This window comes from Zosterops lateralis, assembly GCF_965231275.1.
Source record: "Zosterops lateralis genome assembly, chromosome: 35".
Lineage (NCBI taxonomy): Eukaryota > Metazoa > Chordata > Aves > Passeriformes > Zosteropidae > Zosterops > Zosterops lateralis.
In genome coordinates, this window is record NC_139795.1 from 2,150,043 (window position 1) to 2,170,446 (window position 20,404).

Here is a 20,404-nt window from a genome sequence, read left to right on the forward strand (position 1 = left end):
TTGGGGGTCCCGGGGGGTCTCGGGGGGTCCCGCCCGGTTCCCTCCGCCGCCACCGGAAGTCGCCACAGGACAGCGGAGCCCCCACGTGACCCCAGCGCGAGCTCTGATTGGCCGATCCAGGCGCGCGCCCCCAAATCCGGGCGGAAGCGGCGGCGGAACCGAGCGCTGATTGGTCGGTACCGCCGAGTGGGCGTGGTTAGAAGCGGATATTCCGGGAGGAGAACGGTGATTGGGTGATCCCGGCGGAGGGGGCGGGGCTCGGGGCGGAAGCGGCGGCTGCGCGTGCGCGGATCGTGCCCGGAGCGCCCCTCAGGCGGCGGGTCAGGCCCGGGGGGAACCGGGGGGTCTTGAGGGGATTTTGGGGGGAACGAGGGGGATTTTGGGGGTCCCTCAGCGGGGCTTGAGGTCCCTGAGGCCGGTCGAAGCGGCCTCGGGGGCGATTCGGGGATCTCCGGGCCCAGGGGGGACCGGGAGGGAACCGGGGGGGAACCGGGGGGCTCTGAGGGGAAACCGGGGGATCTGAGGGGATTTTGGGGTCCCTCAGAGGGGCTCGGGGTCCCCCAGGCCGGGGAGATGCGGTTGGAGCCGCCTCGGGGGCGATGAGGGGCCCGGGGCGGTTTTTGGAGGTCCCGGTGGGTTCTTTGGGGTGGATTTTTCGGGGTGTCCCGGGGCAGTTTTTGGGGGTCTCACACCCCATTTCCCCCCCCAGAGCCGGGACCATGAGCAGCTCCGAGGAGGTGTCCTGGATCTCCTGGTTCTGCGGCCTCCGCGGGAACGAGTTCTTCTGTGAGGTGGGGACACCCCTGGGACCCCCAAATAAACCCCCAAATACCCCCTGAGACCCCCAAATACCCCCTGAGACCCCCTGGGACAGCCCCAAATAACCCCTGAGACCCCCCTGGACCCCCTGAGACCCTCCTGAGACCCCTGGACAGCCCCAAATACCCCCTGGATCCCTCAGAACGTCCCTGAGATCCCCCTGGACACCCCCTGAGACCCCCAGGACAGCCCCAAATACCCTCTGGACCCCTGAGAGCCCCCAGAGACCCTCTGGATGCTCCTGAGAGACCCAAGAGACCCCCGGGACAGCCCCCAAATCCCCCCTGGAGACCCCCAGGACATCTGGATACCCCCTTGGACCCCTGAGAGACCTCCTGGACACCCCTAAATACCCCCAGGAGACCCCCAGACCCCCCCCCAAAATCCCTGAGAGACCCCCAGACACCCCTGGCCACCCCCAGACCCCCCAAACCCCCTGCACACCCCCCCAAACCTCCCCCTCAAGCCCCCCAGACACCCTGAACCCCCCCAAACCCCCCTTTAAACCCTCAAACCTGACCCCCAAACCCTCCCAGACCCCCTGAACGCCCCCAGACCCCCCTGAACACCCCAAAATCCCCCAGAATCCCCCCAAATCCTCTTTAGAGCCCCCCCAAACTGCCCCAGAACACCCCGAAATCCCCCTGACACCCCCCCAAACCCCCCTAAACTTGCCCCCAGACCCCCCAAATCCCCTCAGAGCCCCCCCAGAGCCCCCAAACCTGCTCTCCAAAGCCCCCAGCCCCCCATTTCCCCCCCAGGTGGACGAGGATTACATCCAGGACAAGTTTAACCTGACGGGGCTCAACGAGCAGGTGCCTCACTACAGACAGGCCCTGGACATGATCCTGGACCTGGAGCCTGGTACGGCCTGGGGGGGGGGGTTTGGGGGGCTCAGGGGGGTTTTGGGGGCCTCAGGGGGTTTTGGGGCAGTTTAGGGGGACTGGGAGAAGTTTGGGGGAGTTCTGAGGGGGTTGGGGGGGATTTGGGGGGCTCTAAAGGGGATTTTGGGGGGCTCTGAGGGGATTTGGGGGGATTTTGGGGGGATTCTGGGGAGTCTGAGCGGGTTTAGGGGATTGAGAGGGATTTTTGGGGGGCTCTGAGGGGATTTGGGGGGCTTTTGGTGGTCTCAAGGGGCTCAGGGGCGTCTGGGGGGTGCTCAGGGAGGTTTTGGGGGTCTCAGGGGGTGCTCAGGGGGGTCTGGGGCTCTCAGGAAGGTTTTGAGGGTCTCAGGGAGGTTTTGGGGATCTCAGGGGGGTCTTAGGAGGCTCTGGGGGGTCTCAGGGGGGTTTGGGGGGGGTCTCAGGGGGCTCTGGGGGGTTCTAGGGGTCTCTGGAGGTCTCAGGGGGGTTTTGAGGGTCTCAGGGGGCTCTGGGGGCTCTCAGGAGTTCCAGGGGGGTTTGGGGGGTCTCAGGGGGATTTTGGGGATCTCAGGGGGTTCTGGGGGGTGTCAGAGGGGTCTGGGGGTGCTCAGGGGGCTCTGGGTGGTCTCAGGGGGGGCTCAGGGGGATTTTGGGGGTCTCTGGGTGGTCTCAGGGGGCTCTGGGGGCTCTCAGGAGTCTCAGGGGGCTCTCAGGGGGTCCCCAGCCCTGCTCTAACCCCCCCATTGCCCCCTCCCCAAACAGACGAGGAGCTGGAGGACAACCCCAACCAGAGCGACCTGATCGAGCAGGCGGCCGAGATGCTCTACGGGCTGATCCACGCGCGATACATCCTCACCAACAGGGGCATCGCGCAGATGGTGGGGCCTGGGAGACCCCTGAGCCCCCCTGAGCCCCCCCAAAACATCCCCGGGACCCCCAAACCCCCCTGTGCTCCCTGAGCCCCATGGGACCCCCCGGAGAGCCTAGAGCCCCCTGAGCCCCTTCCTCATCCACACCCGATACATCCTCACCAACAGGGGGATCGCGCAGATGGTGGGGCCTGGGAGACCCCTGAGCCCCCCAAAACTGCCCTGAGACCCCCTGAGCCCCCTGAGAGCCCTGAGCCCCATGGGACCCCCCTGTGCTCCCCAAACACCATCCTGATCCACACCCGATACATCCTCACCAACAGGGGGATCGCGCAGATGGTGGGGCCTGGGAGACCCCCCTGAGACCCCCAAACATTCCTGAGAGCCCCCAGAGCCCCCCAAATATCCCTGAGAGCCCCCTGAGCCCCCTCAGACCCCCGAGGGACCCCTAGACCCCTGAGGGAGCCCCCTAAGACCCCCCACGACCCCCTGAGACCGTCACTGACCCCCCCAAACCCCCCCCAGACCCCTGAGGCCCTGAGGGACCCCCCCCAAAATCTCCTTGAGACTCTCCTGGGACCCCCAAGACCCCCTGGGACCCCCCTAACCCCCCCTGAACTCCCCAAAACCTCCCTGAGAGACCCCCCTGAGCCCCCTCAGACACCCCCAAAACCCCCGAGGCATCCCCAGGACCCCCCAAAACCTCCCTGAGACCCCCCAAACCCCCCCAGGACCCCCCCAGGACCCCCCTGACCCCCCATTTTCCCCCCACAGCTGGAGAAATACCAGCAGGGAGATTTCGGGTACTGCCCCCGGGTGTACTGTGAGAACCAGCCCATGCTGCCCATCGGTACGGGGGGCACTGGGGGGGCTGGGAGGGGATTGGGGGGCACTGGGAGGGGTTTGGGGGGACTGGGAGGGGTTTGGGGGGGATTGGGAGGGACTGGGAGGGTCTCAGGGGTCACTGGGAGGGGTTTGGGAGGGACTGGGATGGACTGGGAGGGGTCTCAGGGGGATTTGGGGGGTTTTGGGGGGACTGGGAAGGGATTGGGAGGGACTGGGAGGGTCTCAGGGGTCACTGGGAGGGGTTTGGGATGGACTGGGAGGGGTCTCAGAGGGATTTGGGGGGTTTTGGGGCACTGGGAGGGGTTTAAGGGGTTCTGAGGAGGTTTGGGGGGATTTTGAGCGTCTTTAAGGGGGTCTCTCGGGGATTTTTGGGGATTTTTGGGGGGTCTCGGGGATTTTGGGGGCACTGGGAGGGACTGGGGGGGATTGGGAGGGAGTTTTTTTGGGGGGGTTTGGACCAGTTTTTTTGGGGGGGTTATTTGGGATTTTTTGGGGGTTTTTTTGGGGATTTTTAGGGGGTATTTTTTGGGGTTTTTTTGGGAATTTTGGGGAGGGGGGATTAGACCAGTTTCAGGTACATTATTTGGGGTTTATTTGGGATTTTTTTGGGCATTATTTGGGATTTATTTGGGATTTTTGGGGGGGATTGGGCCAGTTTTTGGGGGTTATTTGGCTCCCACTCCCTGTGGGGTTTTATGGGGATTTATTTGGGATTTTTTGGGGGGTTATTTGGGATATTTTGGGTTTTTTTTCAGCGTGTTATTTGGGGTTTTTTGGGAGATATTTTTGGGGTTTATTTGGGATTTTTTGGCCGTTTTGGGCTGGTTTGGGGGCCATTATTCGGGTTTTTTGGTGTCTATCCCCCCCTCTCCCCCACCCCGAATTGAGGAGGGGTCTCCCGCCCCCAGGGCTGTCAGACATCCCCAGGGAGGCCATGGGGAAGCTCCACTGCCTTAGTTGGGATTATTTGGGGGGATTTATTTGGTATTTTTGGAGAGGTTTTTTTGGGATTTATTTGGTATTTTTGGGGGGTATTTTTTGGGGTTTATTTGGGGATTTTTTTTGGTGGTTTTGCACCAGTTTTAGGCGCATTATTTGGGGTTTATTTGGGATATTTTGGGGGGTTTTTTTGTGGTTTATTTGGGATTTTTTGAGGTTTATCCTCTTCCCCTCCCCTCGAGCCCTCCCCTCTCCCCTTCCTCGGATTGAGGAGGGGTCTGGTGCCCCCAGGACATGGGGAAGGCTCCACTGCCTTAGTTGGGATTATTTGGGCCTGGTTTTTGGGGTTTTTTGGGGGTTTATTGGGCATTTTTTGGGACATTATTTGGGTTTTATTTGGTATTTTTGGGGAAGGTTTTTTTTGTTTATTTGGGATTTTTTGAGGGTATTTTTGGTGGTTTATTTGGGGATTTTTGGGGGGTTTGGGGCCAATTTTGCGGCCATTATTTGGGATTTTTGGGGTTTTTTTTGTGGTTTATTTGGGATTTTTTGGTGTCTATCCCCTCCCCCTCCCCTGGGACCCTCTCCCCTGCCCTTCCCCGAATTGAGGAGGGGTCTCCCGCCCCCAGGCCTCTCAGACATCCCCGGGGAGGCGATGGTGAAGCTCTACTGCCCCAAGTGCATGGACGTTTACACGCCCAAGTCGTCGCGGCACCACCACACGGACGGCGCCTACTTCGGCACCGGCTTCCCGCACATGCTGTTCATGGTGCACCCCGAGTACCGCCCCAAGCGCCCCGCCAACCAGTTCGTGCCCAGGTGGGTCAGAGAACCTCAAATCCACCCAAAAAATCCCCAAATCCTGAAAAAAACCCCGAGAAAATCCGCCCCAAAAAACCCAAAATCCCCCTAAAAACCCCCGAGTGCCGCCCCAAGCGCCCCCCAAACCAGTTCGTGCCCAGGTGGGTCAGGAGGGGCTCAAAGTCCCCAAAATCCCAAAAAAAATCCTGAAATTCCTGTGAAAACCCCGTGAAAAACGGCCCCAAAACCCCAAAATCCCCGTAAAAAACAGCCCCAAAACCCCCCGAGTGCCGCCCCAAGCGCCCCGCCAACCAGTTCGTGCCCAGGTGGGACAGAAAAACACCGAAATCCTGAAAATCCCCCAAAAAATCCCTGAAATCCCCAAAAAAATCCCAAAATTCCTGTGAAAATCCTGTGAAAAATGGCCCCAAAACACCACAAATCCCCCGAGTGCCGCCCCAAGCGCCCCGCAAACCAGTTCGTGCCCAGGTGGGAGAAATGAGCCTAAAAATCCCCAAAATCCTGAAAAAAACCCCGTGAAAAACGGCCCCAGGAATCCCAAAATCCCCCTAAAATCCCCCGAGTACCGCCCCAAGCGCCCCCAAACCAGTTTGTGCCCAGGTGGGAGAGAAAAACACCAAATCCTGAAAAAAATCCCTGAAATCCCCAAAAAAATCCCGAAATTCCTGTGAAAATCCAGTGAAAAACGGCCCCAAAAAACCCAAAATTCCCCTAAAAAACCCCGAGTGCCGCCCCAAGCGCCCCCCAAACCAGTTCATGCCCAGGTGGGAGAAATGAGCCTAAAAATCCCCAAAATCCTGAAAAAAACCCTGTGAAAAACGGCCCCAAAAAACCTAAAATCCCCCGAGTCCCGCCCCAAGCGCCCCAAACCAGTTCGTGCCCAGGTGGGAGAGAAAAACACCAAATTCCCCAAAAAAATACCTGAAATCCCAAAAAAAATCCCGGAATTCCTGTGAAAAACAGCCCCAAAAAACCCAAAATCTCCCTAAAATCCCCCAAGTCCCGCCCCAAGCGCCCCAAACCAGTTTGTGCCCAGGTGGGAGAGAAAAACCCTGAAATCCTGAAAAAAACCCCCAAAAAATCCTGAAATTCCTGTGAAAATCCAGTGAGAAATGACCTCAAAAAACCCAAAATCCCCCTAAAAAACCCCCGAGTGCCGCCCCAAGCGCCCCCAAACCAGTTCGTGCCCAGGTGGGAGAAATGAGCCTCAAAACCCTCAAATTCCTGAAAAAACCCAAAAATCCGGAAAAAAAACCCCCAAATTCCAATGAAAATCCAGTGAGAAATGGCCCCAAAATCCTCAAAAAAACCCAAAAACATGAGAAATGGTCCAAATCCCTTTTTCTCCCCAAAATCTCCATTTTTTTCCCCAAAAAATCTCCTTTTTTCCCCCAAAATCCCTGTTTTGTCCCAAAAATCCCCATTTTTTCCCCCAAACCCCGTTTTTTTCCCGCAAATGTAATTTATTTATCCCCAAATTCATTTTCTTTTCCCATAAATACCATTTCCCCCCAAAAAAAACCCATTTTTTTCTCCAAAATTTCTATTTTTTCCCCCCAAAAATCCCATTTCTTCCCCTAAAAACCTTTATTTTTCCCCCAAAAATCACATTTTTTTTCCCCAAAAACCCATTTTTTATCCCCCAAACCCCATTTTTTTTCCCCGAAATCCCATTTTTTCCCCCCAAATTTCTATTTTTTCCCTAAAAACTTTTATTTTTCCCCCATTTGCAGGCTGTACGGGTTCAAGATCCACCCCATGGCGTACCAGCTGCAGCTCCAGGCCGCCAGTAACTTCAAGAGCCCCGTCAAGACCATCCGCTGAGAGCCCCAAAAACCCCCAAAATCACCCCAAAAACTCCCCAAAAACACCCCAAAACCGCCTGGAAAACACAATAAAGAGATTTGGGCTGAAAATTGGAGAGTTTAGGGTTTTTTTGGGGAATTTTGGGGATTTTTTTGGGGGGGATTTTGGGGTGGTTTCAGCAGTTTTGGGGGTGGTTTAATTTAATTTAATTTGGGGGATTTTTGGGCTGGTTTTGGGGCTGGTTTGGTGGATTTTGGGCAATTTTGGGGGATATTTCAGCAGCTTTGGGGGTGGGTCAATGGAATTTTGAGGATTTTGGGTCATTTTGGGGTGTTTGAGTCATTAATTTGGGAGGATTTGGGGAATTTTGGGGATTTTTGGGGGGTGGTTTGGTGGAATTTTGGTGATTTTTGGGCCTTTTGGGGCTGATTTTGAGCAAATTTGGGAACAGTTTGTGGTGATTTGGTGGAATTTGGGCAATTTTGGAATGGTTTGTGGTGGTTTTGAGAGCATTTCAGAGGTTTTTGGGGTGATTTGGTGAATTTTGGGCAGTTCCAGGAGGATTTTGTGTCACTTTGGGCAGATTTGGCTCATTCCGGGGGGGTTTCAGAGTCACCTCCGGCTGTTCTGGGCCCATTTCAGCCGGTTTTGGGCTCCCTTGGCCTCATTCCCGCCCGTTTCTCTGCGTTTTGGGGCAATTTCAGCCGATTTTGAGGCAATTCCAGCCGATTTTGGGGCATTTCGGGGCCTGTTCGAGCCGCTCGAGCGTTCCCATGGCAACGCCGCAGCCATTTTGTCCCGCCCCCTGACGGTGCCGCCATTTTGTCCCGCCTCCTTTCCCATGGCAACGCCGCCATTTTGCACCGCCCTTGTTCCCATGGCAGCGGCGACGCCATTTTGTCCCGCCCCTGTTCCCGTGACAACGCCGCCATTTTGTCCCGCCCCTTCATTCTATTCCCGCCATTTCTCCCGCCCATGTTGCCACGACAACGCCGCCATTTTGTCCGGCCCCTGACGGCGCCGCCATTTTGTCCCGCCCCTCATCATGCCATTTTCTCCGCCCCTGTTTCCATGGCAACGCCGCCAATTTTTTTGTCTCCCCTGTCTTTATAACAACACCGCCCTTTTGCCCCGCCTCTTCACTATAATATTGTGCCTCCATTCCCATGGCAACGCCGCCATTTTTTTTTCCACTCCCTTGTTTCTATGGCAACGCCGTCATTTCGTCTCCATGACAACGCCGCCATATTTTTGCCCGCCCCGTTGCCGCTCTGTGGGTGTGGCTTCCCCTTCACCCCCATCCATCGCCCCGCCCCGGAACCGCCTCTCCCCGAAGCTCCGCCCCTTCCGGCGCTCCCATCATGGCGCGGCTCCTCAGCTGCGTCCTGGGCCCGCGGCTTTACCGCGTCCATCGCCCCCGGCCCGGCGGGGGCACCGCGGGGGCTGCGGGGGCTCCGGGCGGCGGCTCCGAGCGCGGGGACCCGGCCTGGGTGAGGAGGGGGCCGTGGGGAGGGGGTTCTGTGGGGTCTGAGGGGGGGGAGGAGCCGCCCTGACCCCCCCTGCGCCCCCCCAGGACTCGTATTATCAACCGCGGGGCCTGGAGAGACACACGGACAGTGTGCTGGCGCTGGTGAGCCCGGGGACGCGCTAAATCCCCTTCCAGGACCCAAAATCCCCTTCCAGGACCCTCAATTCCCCTTCCGGGATCCTCAATTCCCCTTCCGGGACCCAAAATCCCCTTCTAGGACCCTCAATTCCCCTTCCAGGACCCTCAATTCCCCTTCTAGAACCCAAATTCCCCTTCCGGGACCCTCAATTTCCCTTCCGAGACCCTCAATTCCCCTTCTAGGACCCTCAATTCCCCTTCCGGGACCCAAAATCCCCTTCCGGGACCCAAAATCCCCTTCCAGGACCCTCAATTCCCCTTCTAGGATCCCGAATTCCCCCTCCAGGACCCTCAGTTCCTACCAGAGACCCCCAATTCCGCCCTGGGATCCCCCAGTTCCACCTGGGACCCTCAATTCTCCTTCCAGGACCCCAGATTCCACCCAGACCCCCAAATTCCCCCGCGGGACCCCCCAAATTCCCCTCCTGGACCCCCCGGTTGCCACATGGGACCCTCAAAACACACCCAGGACCACCCAAGACCACCCAGGATCCCTTGGGATCCACCGGGACCCCCCCAGTTCCCCCCTGGGACCCCCAATTCCCCTTCCAGGACCCCAAAATTCCCCCAGTTCCCACCCGGGACCCCCAAATTTCCACCTGAGACACTAAATTCCTCCCTAGACCCCCAATTCCCACCCAGGATCCCCAAATTCCACCTGAGAGCCCCAAATTCCCCCCAGTTCTCCCCCAGACCCCCCAATTCACCCCAATTCCACTTCCAGGACCCCCCAATTCCAACCCGGGACTCTCAATTCCCCCCTGGATCCCCCAGTTCACACCCGGGACCCCCAAATTCCCCTCCCAGGATCCCGAATTCACCCCCAGACCCCCAATTTTCCCCTCAAATCCCCCCCCAGACCCCCCAAATCCCCCCCTAATTGTCCTCCAGACTCTCCACATCCCCCCAAGTCCTTCCCAGACCCCCCAAATTCCCCCTCCCCAGACCCCCCCAGGCTCTGAGGGGTCTCAGGGGGTCTCAGAGGTGGTTTTTGGGTGTTTTTTGGGTGTTTTTGGGGCTCCCCCAGGCCTCAGTGCTCTGGTCTGTCTCGTACTACGCCTCCCCCCTGGCCGTCTTCTACCTGTACCGGAAAGGTGGGGGATTGGGGGGGCTCTGGGGGGTTTTGGGGGATTTGGGGGGTCCCAGATGGGTATGGGGGGCTCTGGGAGGGTCCTGGGTTCGGATTTGGGGGGTTTGAGGGGAGTTTGGGGGTCTCTGGGGTTGATTTTGGGGTGTTCTCGGGGTGTTTTGGGGGTATTTTTTGGTTGGTTTTGGGGTGTTTTAGGGGTTGGTTTCGGGCTGGTTTTTGGGGTATTTTTTGAGTTGTTTTTGGGGATATTTTTGGGGTTGTTATCGGGGTGTTGTTGGGGTGTGTTTTGGGTTGTTTTTTGGGGTGTTTTCGGGTGTTTTTGGGGTGGTTCAGGAGCTGGTTTTGGGGTATTTTTGGGTTGTTTTCTGGGTTATTTTTGGGCTGTTTTGGGGGTGTTTTCAGGCTGTTTCAGGCTCTCTCTCCCCCCCAGGGCTGCTGACCATGTCCAGGGTGGTTCCCTTCTCCCACTGTGTGGCCACCCTGGGGCTGCTGCTGGCGGGGGTGGCCTGTCTCAGAGGTGAGGGGGCTCTGGGGGGGATTTGGGGGATTTTGGGGGTCCCTGGGGGTTCCTGGGTGTCCCTGGGGGGGTCTCTGGGGGGGTCTTAGGGGGTTTTGGGGTTGTTTTGGGGGTCTCTGGGGTTGGTTTGGGGGTCCCTGGAGGTCCCTGTGGGGTTTTGGGGGGGTCTCTGGGGGGTTTCAAGGTGTCTCTGGGGGGGTTTAGGGGTATTTTGGGGGTCCCTGGGGGGATTTGGGGAGGATTTAGGGGTCTCTGGGTGGGTGTCCCCCTGACCCCTGGGCAGGGCTGGTTTAGGGTGTCCCTGGGGGGTCCCTGGGGGTCCCTGGGGGTCCCTGGGGGTCTCGGGGGATGTGGGGAGGATTTAGGGGTCTCTGGGGGTCTCCCCTGACCCCGCAGGGCTGGGCCGATGGTGGAACCCGCAGTATCTGGAGTTCATGGCCGTGCTGGAGGAGAGTCACCGCTCGGGGAGCCCCGAGAGCAAGGTGGGACCCCCGGGACCCCTGAGACCCCCAGGGACCCCCCTGGGACCCCCAGGGAGCCCCGAGAGCAAGGTGGGACCCCCTGGAGACCCCTGGGACCCCCCTGGGACCCCCCTGAGACCCCCCTGAGACTGCCCAGAGCCTCAGGGAACCCCGAGAGCAAGGTGGGACCCCTGAGACCCCCAGACACCCCCAGAGCCTCAGGGACTCTCCAAGAACACCCAAGACCCCCAGGGACACCCTTGGGACCCCCCCAGGATACCCAGGGACCCCCAGGAACATCCCCAGGTACCCCCAGGGACACCCCCAGAGCCTCAGGGACCCTCACCAAGGCTCAAGGACTCCCCGAGGGACCCCCAGGGACACCCCCAGAGCCTCAGGGACCCCCTAGGACTAAAGGGACCCCCCAGGGACCCCCCGAGCCTCGGGGACAACCCAGGGGGACCTCAGAGACCCCTCAGGGACCCTCACCAGGGCTCAGGAACGCCCCCAGAGACACCCCAGGGACACCCAAGACCTTTCAGGACCCCCCAGGGACCCCTCAGGGCCCTCCCCAGGGTGTCAGGGGGTCTGAGGTCCCCGTTGTCCCCCTCCCCAGCGGAAGCTCGGCCTGTACACGTTTGATTTCCGCAGTTGGCCCCCGGATTTCCGCTGGGACAGCGCCGGCCCCGCCTGGTCTGTGCCTGGAACACACCTGGGGACCCCAAAATATCCCTGGGGACCCCCTAAAACACACCTGGGGGGGCCAAAACACACCTGGGGGGCCTGGAACACACCTGGGGACCCTAAAATATCCCTGGGGACCCCTAAACACACCCCTGGGGACCCCAAAATATCCATGGGGAGCCCTAAAACACACCTGGGGACCCCAAAGTACCCCTGGGAACTCTGAAAATCTTCACATGGGAGCCCCAAAACGTTCCAGGGAGCCCCAAAATATCACTGGGAACACCAAAAACACACCTGGGAGTGCCAAAAATCTTCATGGGAACCCCGACGCATCCCTGGGAGCCCCCACATCATCCCTGGGAGCCCCAAAACGTCCACGGGAGCCCCAGCACACCCACAGGAACCCCAAAAACCTGCATGGGAACCCCCGAAACTCCCACGGGAGCCCCGAAAACATCCCTGGGAACCCTAAAAACCTTCCTGAGACACCCCTGACATCCCCAGAGCCCCCCAAGAACACCCAAAACCTTCCTGGGACTCCCCTGGGGATCCCCAGACCCCCCTCAGGAACCCCCCGGGGACCCCCAGACGCCCTTTAGGATCCCCAGATTCTCCTGGGAACCCCCAGCCTCCCCTGGGGACCCCCAGACCCCCCTGGGGACCCTCAAACCCCACTGAGGACCCCCAAACCCCCCTGTAGACCCCCGTGTGTCCCCCCTGAGCCCGTTCTCTGTTGCAGGGGCGGGGCCCGGGCGGTGCCGCTGCTCAAAGCCCCGCCCAGACCCCGGGGGGGCTCCCGGGGGCTCCTGGGGGCGCTCAGGAAACTGCCCTGCGCCCTGGCCAGGTGGGCGGGGCCTGGTGGGCGGGGCTTATGGTGGGGCGTGGTCTGGGGGTGTGGCTGTTGTATGGGTGTGGCCTGGGGTGGGGCTTGGAGAGGATGGAGGTTTGATGGGTGTGGCCTAAAGGGGTGGAGCTGGGGGGGTGTTGTCACAGGTGGGTGGGGCTGAGGGTGGGGTGGTGGGTGTGGCCTAAAGGGGGTGTGGTCAGCATGGGAAGGAGGTGGTTGGCTGGGGGTGGGTGGGAGTGCTGGCCCCGCCCTCTTGAGGTGTGTCTTGTGCTGACCACACCCGTGGGCGTGTCCTGAACTGACCACACCCCCATGTCCATCACTGACCACACCCCTGGGCGTGTCCTGAACTGACCACACCCCTGGGCGTGTCCTGAACTGACCACACCCCCATGTCCATCACTGACCACACCCCTGGGCGTGTCCATCACTGACCACACCCCCATGTCCATCACTGACCACACCCCTGGGTGTGTCCCTCACTGACCACACCCCCATGTCTGACACTGACCACACCCCCATGTCCATCACTGACCACGCCCTGGGCGTGTCCCACACTGACCACACCCCCATGTCCATCACTGACCACACCCCTGGGCGTGTCCCGCACTGACCACACCCCCATGTCCATCACTGACCACACCCGTGGGCGTGTCCCACACTGACCACACCCCCATGTCCATCACTGACCACGCCCTGGGCGTGTCCCGCCCCGGCCCCGCCCCCAGGCTGCTCCTGGCTCACACGCTGGGCCGGCGGATGCTGTTCCCGGGCTCCGTGAGGCTCCTGCAGAGAGCCCTGCTGCCCGCCCTGCTGCAGGGGCAGGCACGGCTCATAGAGCAGGTAAATCATCCTAAAAATATCCTAAATGTGTTCTAAAATATCCCTAAATTATCATAAATTACCATAAATTATCCCTGGCCCAGCCCCGTGCACAGAGCCCTGCTGCCCGCCCTGCTGCAGGGGCAGGCACGGCTCATAGAGCAGGTAAATCATCCTGAATATATCCTAAATTATCCCTAAAATATCCCTGAGATATCCCAGCCCAGCCCCGTGCAGAGAGCCCTGCTGCCCGCCCTGCTGCAGGGGCAGGCACGGCTCATAGAGCAGGTAAACCATCCTAAAAATATCCTAAATGTGTTCTAAAATATCCCTAAATCATCATAAATTATCATAAATTATCCCTGGCCCCGCCCCATGCAGAGAGCCCTGCTGCCCGCCCTGCTGCAGGGGCAGGCCCGGCTGATAGAACAGGTAAATCATCCTAAAAAATATCCTAAATGTGTTCTAAAATATCCCTAAATTATCATAAATTACCATAAATTACCCCTGGCCCAGCCCCATGCACAGAGCCCTGCTGCCCGCCCTGCTGCAGGGGCAGGCCCGGCTCATAGAGCAGGTAAAATAACCCTAAAATATCCCAAAATCATCTCTGAATTATTATAAATTATCCTAAATTACGTTTGAGTTACCCCTAGTCCAGCCCCGCCCTGCTGCAGGGGCAGGCCAGGCTCACAGAGCAGGTAAATCACCCCAAAAATATCCTGAATTATCTTGAATTATCCCCAAATTGTCCTGAAATATCCCTGAGTTACCCCCAGCCCAGCCCTGCCCTGCCGCAGGGACGGGCCAGGCCGATAGAGCAGGTAAATCACCCCAAAAATATCCTGAGTTATCCCAAAAGGACCCTGAGTTATCCCTGAGTTACACCCAGAACCTCAGAATTACCCCACGTTCCTCCCAAATCCTCCCCAAACCCCCCTGGATCCCAAAAATAACCCCAAACACCCCCCAAATCCCTCCCAACCCCTCCCCCAGACCCCAAAATCAACCCCAAATGCCCCCTAGACCCTCCTGGATCCCCAAAATCACCCCCAGACCTCTCCTGGTTCCCAAAAATAACCCCAGAACTGTCCCAGAGTTGCCCCAAATCCCCCCCCAGGCTCTCTCTGAACCCCAGAATGACCCCAAATCCTCCCCAAACCCCCCTGGATCCCAAAAATAACCCCAAAACTATCCCAGAATTATCCCGAACTCTTCTGGGACTACCCCAAATCTTCCCCTGGATCCCACAACGCTCCCCCTGTCCCGCAGTTTGGGGGTCAGAGGGCCAAGCTGGTGGCCTGTGACGGCAACGAGATCGACACCATGGTCATCGACCGGCGGGGCCGGGACCCCCGGGGGGACACCCTGGTGGGTCTGGGGGGCTTTGGGGGGCTTTGGGGGGTCCTGAAGGGGTTTAGGGGGCTCCGACCCCAAAATGTCCCCCTTACGTTCTCCCAATGTCATGGATTGGTGGGGCCGGGACCCCCGGGGGGACACACTGGTGGGTCTGGGGGTCCTAAAGGGGTTTGGGGGGTCTCAGAGGGGTCCCAAGGGGGGGTTGGGGGGTCCCTAAAGGGGTTTGGGGAGTCCTGGGGTGGGTCTGACTCTGCAGTGACCCCACAGTGTCCCCCCAATGTCATCGACCAGCGGGGCCGGGACCCCCGGGGGGACACCCTGGTGGGTCTGGGGGGCCCTAAAGGGGTTTGAGGGGTCCCAGTGGGGGCTTGGGGGATCTCAAAGGGGGTTTGGGGGGTCCCTGAGGGGGTTTGGGGGGTCACAAAGGGGTCCCAAAGGGGGTTTGGAGGGGTCTGACCCCACAGTGTCCCCACAATGTCATCGATTGGTGGGACCGGGACCCCCATGGGGATACACTGGTGGGTCTGGGGGGTCCCTAAAGGGGTTTGGGGGGTCCTGGGGTGGGTCTGACCCCCCAGTGACCCCCCAGTGCCCCCCCAGGTGATTTGCTGCGAGGGCAACGCCGGATTCTACGAGGTCGGGTGTCTGTCCACCCCCCTGGAGGGTACGAGGGGACCCCAAACCTGCCCTGGGGACCCCAAAACTGCTCTTGGGACCCCAAAACTGCCCTGGGGACCCCAAAACTGCCCTGGGACCCCAAAACTGCCTCAGGGACCCCAAAACTGCCCTGGGACCCCAAACCTGCCCTGGGGACCCCAAAACTGCCCTGGGACCCCAAAACTGACCCTGAGACGTCATTTCGGGGGCCCAAAAACCCGCTCGGGACCCCCCCAAATCCCCCCCTGACCCCCCCGTGTCCCCCCCCAGCCGGTTACTCCGTCCTGGGCTGGAACCACCCCGGCTTTGGAGGCAGCACCGTGAGTTTGGGGGGTCCTGGGGGGGATTTGGGGGGTCCTGGGGGGGATTTGGGGGGCTCTGGGGTGATTTGGGGGAGATTTGAGGAGGATTTGGGAGGTCCTGAGAGGGATCTGGGGGGTCTGGGGTGGTCCTGGAAGGTTTCTCAGGGATCCTGGAGTGTCCTGGGGGGGTTATGGGGGGTCCTGGGGGGTCCTTGGTGGGTCTGGGGGGTCCTGAGAGGGTCTGGGGGTTCTGAGGGGTCCTGGGGGGTTCAGAGTGGGGTCTGGGGGATTTTGGGGACCCCCCACCCTTCATTCTGGGACCCACGTGGGGATGGGAGTTCCCTTTTTTGGGGAATTTTGGGGGTTCTGGGGGTCCCCCAGATTCGGGGTTTTTTTTGGGGTCCTCAGCAGATTCTGGGGGGTCTCAGGGGGTCTCTCATCCCCCCCCCAGGGCGTCCCCCTGCCCCAGAGCGAGGCCAATGCCATGGATGTGGTGATCCGTTTCGCGCTGCAGCGGCTGCGCTTCGCCCCCCCCAACATCGTCCTGTACGCCTGGTCCATCGGGGGCTTCACCGGTACGGGGGGCTGGGGGGGCTGGGGGGGCTGGGGGGACTGGGGGGACTGGGACGGGATTGGGGCCTGGTCCATCGGGGGCTTCACCGGTACGGGGGGCTGGGGGGACTGGGGGGAGTGGGGGGACTGGGGGGGGACTGGGGGGACTGGGGGGGGCTGGGGGCCTGGTCCATCGGGGGCTTCACCGGTACGGGGGGCTGGGGGGACTGGGGGGCTGGTCCATCGGGGGCTTCACCGGTACGGGGGGCTGGGGGGGGACTGGGGGGGCTGGGGGCCTGGTCCATCGGGGGCTTCACCGGTACGGGGGGCTGGGGGGCTGGGGGGGGCTGGGGGGACTGGGGGGACTGGGGGGGCTGGGGGGAGTGGGGCCTGGTCCATCGGGGGCTTCACCGGTACGGGGGGCTGGGGGGGGACTGGGGGGGCTGGGGGCCTGGTCCATCGGGGGCTTCACCGGTACGGGGGGGACTGGGGGGGCTGGGGGGAGTGGGGGGGCTGGGGGGACTGGGGCCTGGTCCATCGGGGGCTTCACCGGTACGGGGCTGTACTGGGAGGGACTGGGAGGGGATTAGGAGGGGATTTGGGCCAGTTTGGGGGACACTGGGAGGGACTGGGAGGGACTGGGAGGGACTGGGGGGACTGGGGGGGACTGGGAGGGACTGGGAGGGGTCCCCTCCCCTGCCCAGGTGACCCCCCTGTCCCCGCAGCCACCTGGGCCGCCATGTCCTACCCCGACCTGGGGGGGCTGGTCCTGGACGCCTCGTTTGATGATCTGGTGCCTCTGGCCCTGAAGGTGCTGCCCCGGAGCTGGAGTGAGTGACCCCAAAACACCCAAAAACAGCCCAAAAATATCCCAAAACCACCCCAAAGATATCCCTAAAATCACCCCAAAAATATCCCCAAAATCACCCCAAAGATATCCCCAAAATTGCCCCCAAAACAGCCCAAAAACACCCCAAAAAACGTCCCAAAAATGCCCCAAAATCACCCCAAAAAACTGTCCTGGGACCCTGAAAAACGCACCTAAAAACACCCTAAAAAACTGCCCTGGGAACCCCCAAAACCAGCACAAAACCACCCCAAACACACGCCAGAAACACCCCACAGAACTGTCCTGGGACCCCCAAAAATACCCCCAAAAACTGCCTAAAAATCATCCCAAAAACAGCCCAAAAAACTGTCTTGCAACCCCCAAAAACCACCCCAAAACCAGCCTAAAAACACCCCAAAATTGCCCGAAAAGTGCCCAAAAATCATCCCAAAATCACCATCCCAGAATCTCCCTGGGACCCCAAAATCTCCCGAAATCCCCCAAATCCCCCCTGGGACCCCCCAAATCCCCCCCTGACCCCCTTTTCCCCCCCAGGGGACCTGGTGACCCAAACTGTGCGGGAGCACCTGAACCTCAACAACGCCGAGCAGCTCTGCAGGTAACGGGACCCCCAAAATACCCCCCAAAACCCCCCTGGGACCCCCAAAAACCCCCCAAAATACCCCCCAAATCCCCCCCAGGTACCAGGGCCCGGTGCTGCTGGTGAGGAGGACGAAGGACGAGATCATCACCACCACGTGAGACCCCAAAAACTACCCTGGGACCCCCAAAAACACCCCTGGGACCCCCAAAAACACCCCTGTGACCCCCCAAAATACCCCTGGAATCCCCCAAAATACCCCTGGGACCCCAAAAACACCCCTGGGAACCCAAAAATAACCCTGGCACCCCCCAAAATAGCCCTGGGACCCCTGAAATAGCCCTGGGACCCCAAAAACCCACCTGGGATGCCCCAAAACACTCTGGGACCCCCCAAAATAGCCCTGGGATCCCCCAAACACCCCTGGGACCCCCCAAAACCCCCTGAGACCCTCCCCCCAGACTTCCCTGGGACCCCCCCCAAATCAACCTGGGACCCTCCAAAACCCCCCCCAGGAACCCCAAAACCACCTTGGGGCTCCCCCAAACCTCCTGAGACCCCTCCTGACTCCCTTGGAACCCCCTGAGACCCCTTCAAACTCCCCTGAGATCCCACTGGGACCCCCCAAACCACCCCAGGACCCCTCCAAAATCCACCTGGGAACCCCAAACTCCCCCAGGACCCCCCCAAAACCCCCTGAGACCCCTCATGTCCCCGCAGGGTCCCCGATGACATCGCCTCCAACCGGGGCAACGACCTCCTCCTGAAACTGCTGCAGCACCGGTGGGGAACGGGGGGATTGGGGGGTCCTGGGGGGATTTGGGATGGTCTGAGAAGGCTTTGGGGGGGGGTCTGGGGCACGATTGAGGGGGTTTGAGGGGGATTTGTGGGGATTAGGGGGGGTCTGAGAAGGGTTTGGGTGGAACTTGGGGGAATTTGGGGGGTCCTGGTGGGGTTTGGGAGGATTTTGGGGGGATTTGTGGGGTCCTGGGGGTGTTTTGGGGGGTCCTGGGGGTGTTTTGGGGGGGTCCTAGAGGGGTTTGGGGCACAATTGGGGTGGGTTTGGGATGATTTGGGAGAAATTTGGGGGTAATTTGGGGGACTTTGGGGGGGATTTCAGGGTCCCTGGGGGTTCCTGGGTGTCCCAGGTGTGTTTAGGCCCCCCTGACCCCCCCGTTTCCCCAGGTACCCCAAGATCCTGGCCGACGAGGGGCTGCGGGCCGTGCGGGAGTGGCTCGAGGCCGCGACCCCCGAGGAGCAGAGTGAGTGACCCCCGACCCTGTTTGGGGTGAGACCCCCCGAATTCTGGGGGTTTGGGACCCAAAAGTGGCATTTTGGCATCAAACTTCCCATTTTTTGATACCAATTTCAGTCCCTGGCCCCCAATTTCAGTCCTGCACCCCAATTTTGGGTCCCACCCTCCAATTTCTGGGTCCTCACTCCCCAATTTTAGTTCTGACCCCCGTTTTTGGTTCCTAACTCCCATTTTTCAGTTCCAGCCCCAATTTCGGGGTTCCAACTCCTCAATTTTGGCTTCCAACACCCCAATTTTGGGCCCCAGCCCCCCATTTCCTCCATTTTTGTGTCCCAGACCCCCAATGCCCCCCTGACCCCCCAAATCCCCCCCCAGGCTCGGTGCTGTCCCGCAGCCCCCCCGACGATCGCTGGTGTCGGGAGCAGCTCGAGGCCTTCGCTGGGGACAGGGAGCCCCCCCCTTCCCCTGGAGCCTGGTGGGCTGGGGGCAACGGGGGCTGGGGGGGACTGGGAGGGGATTGGGGGGGACTGGGGGGGGCTGGGGGGGACTGGGGGGGGAGTGGGGGGACTGAGGGGGGCTGGGAGGGGATTGCGGGGGACTGGGGGGGGCTGGGGGGACTGGGGGGGTGGGAGTGGGGGGGACTGGGGGGGATTGGGAGGGGGAGTGGGATAAACTGGGAGGGGATTGGGAGGGGATTGGGGGGACTGGGGGGGACTGGGGGGGACTGGGGAGGGGATTGGGGGGGACTGGGGGGGATTGGGGGGGACTGGGGGGGATTGGGAGGGGACTGGGAGGGGAGTGGGATAAACTGGGAGGGGACTGGGAGGGACTGGGGGGGTCTTGGGGTTGGATTTTGGGGGCCTTGGGGTTAATTTTGAGGGTCTCAGGGTGATTTCGGGGGTCTTGGGGTGATTTTTGGGATCTCAGTGTGGAGTTTGGGGGTCTCTGGGGTCAATTTTAAGGTCTCAGGGTTAATTTTGGGGGGTTTTGGGGTGACTTTGGGATCTCAGGGTTGATTTTTGGGGGTCCAGGGTGTATTTTGGGGGTCCCGGGGTTGGATCTTTTCAAGCCCCACCCCTGACCTTGGCCCCGCCCCCTCAGGTGAGGAGATGAGCCCCGCCCAGCGCCGGCAGCTGGCGCTTTACCTGGTCAGTCTGGGCGGGGCTGGGATGGGTGGGCGTGGCCTGGATTGGGTGGGCGTGGCCTGGGTGGGCGTGGCCTGTGCTGGATGGGTGGGTGTGGCTTGGGATGGGTGGAGATTGTAAGTGCTGGGTGGGTGTGGCCAGGTGAGTGTGGGCGTGGCCTGGGTGGGCGTGGCCCTGGATGAGTGGGGCGTGGCCTGGGGCTGGGTAGGCGTGGCCTGTGTGGGCGTGGCCTGGGGCTGGGTAGGCGTGGCCTGGGTGGGTGTGGCCTGGGGCTGGGTGGGCGTGGCCTGGGCTGGGTGGGTGTGGCCTGGGCTGGGTAGGCGTGGCCTGGGTGGGTGTGGCCTGGGCTGGGTGGGTGTGGCCTGGGCTGGGTGGGTGTGGCCTGGGCTGGGTAGGCGTGGCCTGGGTGGGTGTGGCCTGGGCTGGGTGGGTGTGGCCTGGGCTGGGTGGGTGCGGCCTGGGCTGGGTGGGTGTGCACCAGGGGGCGTGTCCAGTCTCTGACCACGCCCCCCGCCCCTCCCCCAGGCCCAGAAGCACCTGCAGAACTTCGAGGCCTCGCACTGCACGCCCCTCCCCCCCCAGGCCTTCCGCCTGCCCTGGGCCCTGTGACCCCTCCCCCACCCCGCCCCTCCCCCTCCCTGCACGCCCCG

The 20,404-nt window shown here is 60.8% G+C and overlaps 2 protein-coding genes across 2 annotated transcripts; both read left to right on the forward strand.

Moving 5' to 3' along the window:
* The first annotated feature begins 235 nt into the window (after positions 1-235).
* On the forward strand, positions 236-7,074 carry CSNK2B (casein kinase 2 beta). Its single transcript, XM_083881679.1, has 7 exons — positions 236-320; positions 710-791; positions 1,581-1,683; positions 2,445-2,560; positions 3,326-3,401; positions 4,966-5,155; positions 6,892-7,074. Exons 2-7 carry the CDS (start codon positions 720-722, stop codon positions 6,980-6,982), a joined length of 648 nt encoding a protein of 215 aa, XP_083737805.1. The 5' UTR covers positions 236-320; positions 710-719; the 3' UTR covers positions 6,983-7,074.
* A 1,251-nt stretch (positions 7,075-8,325) lies between these two features.
* Positions 8,326-20,363, forward strand: ABHD16A (abhydrolase domain containing 16A, phospholipase; the record flags this gene model as incomplete). The annotated part of the gene is made up of 21 exons (XM_083881750.1): positions 8,326-8,454; positions 8,538-8,594; positions 9,658-9,724; positions 10,151-10,237; positions 10,634-10,719; positions 11,315-11,391; positions 12,125-12,229; positions 12,961-13,075; positions 14,327-14,425; positions 15,014-15,077; positions 15,341-15,390; positions 15,824-15,947; positions 16,650-16,754; positions 17,309-17,372; positions 17,455-17,511; positions 18,075-18,137; positions 18,540-18,616; positions 18,985-19,095; positions 19,711-19,757; positions 19,896-20,009; positions 20,280-20,363. 21 exons carry the CDS (start codon positions 8,326-8,328, stop codon positions 20,361-20,363), a joined length of 1,782 nt encoding a protein of 593 aa, XP_083737876.1.
* Positions 20,364-20,404: the final 41 nt, after the last annotated feature.